Source organism: Cyprinodon variegatus, unplaced genomic scaffold, assembly GCF_000732505.1.
Source record: "Cyprinodon variegatus isolate N-32 unplaced genomic scaffold, C_variegatus-1.0 Scaffold210, whole genome shotgun sequence".
Classification (NCBI taxonomy): domain Eukaryota; kingdom Metazoa; phylum Chordata; class Actinopteri; order Cyprinodontiformes; family Cyprinodontidae; genus Cyprinodon; species Cyprinodon variegatus.
In genome coordinates, this window is record NW_015150663.1 from 921,293 (window position 1) to 923,923 (window position 2,631).

Sequence of the window (2,631 nt, forward strand, 5' to 3'; positions counted from 1 at the left end):
ATATATATATATATATATATATATATATATATATATATATATATATATATATATATATATATATATATATATTTCATTTGTTGTAAGGTTAACATCAGTAGGTGTACTTTATTGTGAAGTTTACTTTTATGTTGAAAGGCTTATTTCCTGTTTGAGGTCTTTCTGTAAATGTATACAGTCTGCAGGACTATTGCGCAGCACAGAGTTATCATATTTTTCACCGTGTATACCGTGGCTTGTTTTTCGGGGGGAAGAAAGTAAAGACATTTTTTTTCGTATGTCAAATTTCTTGGATAAAGAATTTTTTCAGTTAAAATTGATGGTTTTTTCAAGAGTCCTTTACTTGACAAGGAGCGCAACGAGAATGACAAAGATGTTGGATCTGTTGCCATACCATTATTTTTTTTATTCTCTAAAACCAAAGCAAAACAAACTTCTGATTTTTCAAAAATTAAGCCATTGTTTAATGTGTATTCCATATTTTAGCTATGTGCACCACAATATCATTTAAGGCTGGATGAAAAGACAATGAATCACTAAAACAATTTCCCTGGTACAGAACCATTGGCTTCAGTCCGTAGTAATCTAGTCTAGTGCAGTTTATAGTATTCTGTATAATTTCTCTGTATACCCGTTTTGAAATACATTTCCGTGTGGCAGATTTTTATTTATGTGATCATGTGAAAATGCGCTTGCTGAGCTGACTACTGTTGAAATCTAAATTTAAAACACACCAAGTCTGCAGTGAGAAAAAAACAACGCATGGTGTCAGTGCGATGTAAAAAGTGAAACAGACAAGCCGTTCTGCATTCGCTTGTGGTTCCACCTATTCATATTTTTTCCTCCGTTCGACTGTTGTTTCCTTCTCTTTGGATATGACTGCATGAAACGATCGGATTTGCGCAACGCATCGTGTCCCAGATTTGACTGGTGATCCGGATTTTATATGTTGAATTCTGTTGTCACGATTGGTTCATTGTGTGGATTACTGACATCTTGACCATGGGACAAAGAAATCGTTCGCCAGGAGGGCTGTATGGACATTTTTTCGGATGCTTCTGTGCAGTGCTTTTTTGGAGCTTAAGCTCAGCACAATTAAGATATTCAATCTCCGAGGAAGTAAAGGAAGGTACTGCGGTGGGGAATATTGCAAAGGATCTGGGGTTGGATAAAAGCACACTAAAGGAAAGAAAATATCGGATCGTTTCGAGTGATGTTGACCCGCCTTTTCAAGTAAATCAAAACGATGGAATCCTATATGTGAGCAGAAAGATTGACAGAGAGAATGTGTGCGCGCAAAGTAGTACGTGTTTATTGAACGTGAAAACGGTGTTGGAAAACCCGCTAGAAGTGCACTACGTCAGGATAGAAGTGCAGGATATAAATGACCACTCCCCCACCTTCCAGGAGAAAGAAATATCGTTGGAAATATCTGAATCTGTGTTTTCTGGAGCACGGTTTAAACTCAAAGCCGCAAGGGACCCAGATAGCGGTCCATTTTCTGTGCAACAATATAAGCTTGACCAGAATGAGCATTTTCGATTGGAAGTTAGGGACAGTGGTGAAGACGGGAAAATTCCAATTTTGATTGTGCAAAAATCTTTAGACAGAGAAACTGCGAAAAGACATTCCCTGGTACTGACAGCTGTGGATGGAGGCAAACCTCCAAAAACAGGCAGCATGAATATTCAAATAGATATTTTAGATGTAAACGATAATGTTCCATCTTTCTCTAGTGATGCTTATTCTGTTACGTTAAGGGAAAATGCCCTTCCTGGCACGAAGGTGATACAGGTGAATGCAACTGATTTGGATGATGGATCAAATGGAGAGGTCTTTTATTCGCTAGGCAAGAGTATGAATCAGCATATTTTAAACCTTTTTGATATTAACCCCAAGACGGGCGAAATAACTGTCAAAGGTTTAATAGATTATGAAGAGAGAGACAAATATGAATTAGAAATTGAAGCTTCAGACAAAGGTTTTGCTCCTCTTACATCTGAAAAAAGTGTCAATATAAAAATCATTGACGTTAATGATAATGCTCCTGAGATTGAAGTCACTTCATTTTCCAGCTCAATTCCTGAAGATTCCCGACCTGGAACTACAGTGGCCCTTATTAGTGTAAATGATAGGGACTCTGGTCTTAATGGGAAAGTGATGTGTTCGATGAGTGAAGACATTCCATTCTCTTTATCACCAACTATTCAAGACACCATCTACTCATTGATTACCAAATCCCCTCTGGACAGAGAAAAGCAGTCACATTATGATCTGACAATATTTGCAAAAGATACAGGACAGCCTTCCCTATCATCTGAAATAACAATTAGTATTTTTGTCTCAGATGTGAATGATAACAGCCCAGAGTTTGTTCTTAGTCCCTATAATTTTTATCTTATGGAAGCAAATGAACCTGGGACATCAGTATTTTCAGTTAAAGCTTTTGATCGTGATGACAATGAAAACTCAATCATTTCATACCAAATAGCTAGAGATGGAAGTGAGAATAACAAAATAAGCTCCTTTCTCAATATAAACTCTGAAACTGGAGAAATTGTAGCACTAAAAGCCTTTGACTTTGAAATCCTGAAAACTTTCCAGTTCCATGTTGTTGCCACTGATTCTGGG

At 37.1% G+C, this 2,631-nt stretch overlaps 1 protein-coding gene across 1 annotated transcript; it reads left to right on the top strand.

Annotated features, from left to right (window-relative positions):
• Positions 1–846: 846 nt before the first annotated feature.
• On the top strand, positions 847–2,631 carry LOC107088208 (protocadherin alpha-3-like; the record flags this gene model as incomplete). Its single annotated transcript, XM_015380230.1, has 1 exon — positions 847–2,631. A coding segment is annotated over exon 1 (1,629 nt), but the record flags the coding sequence as incomplete, so codon positions are not given.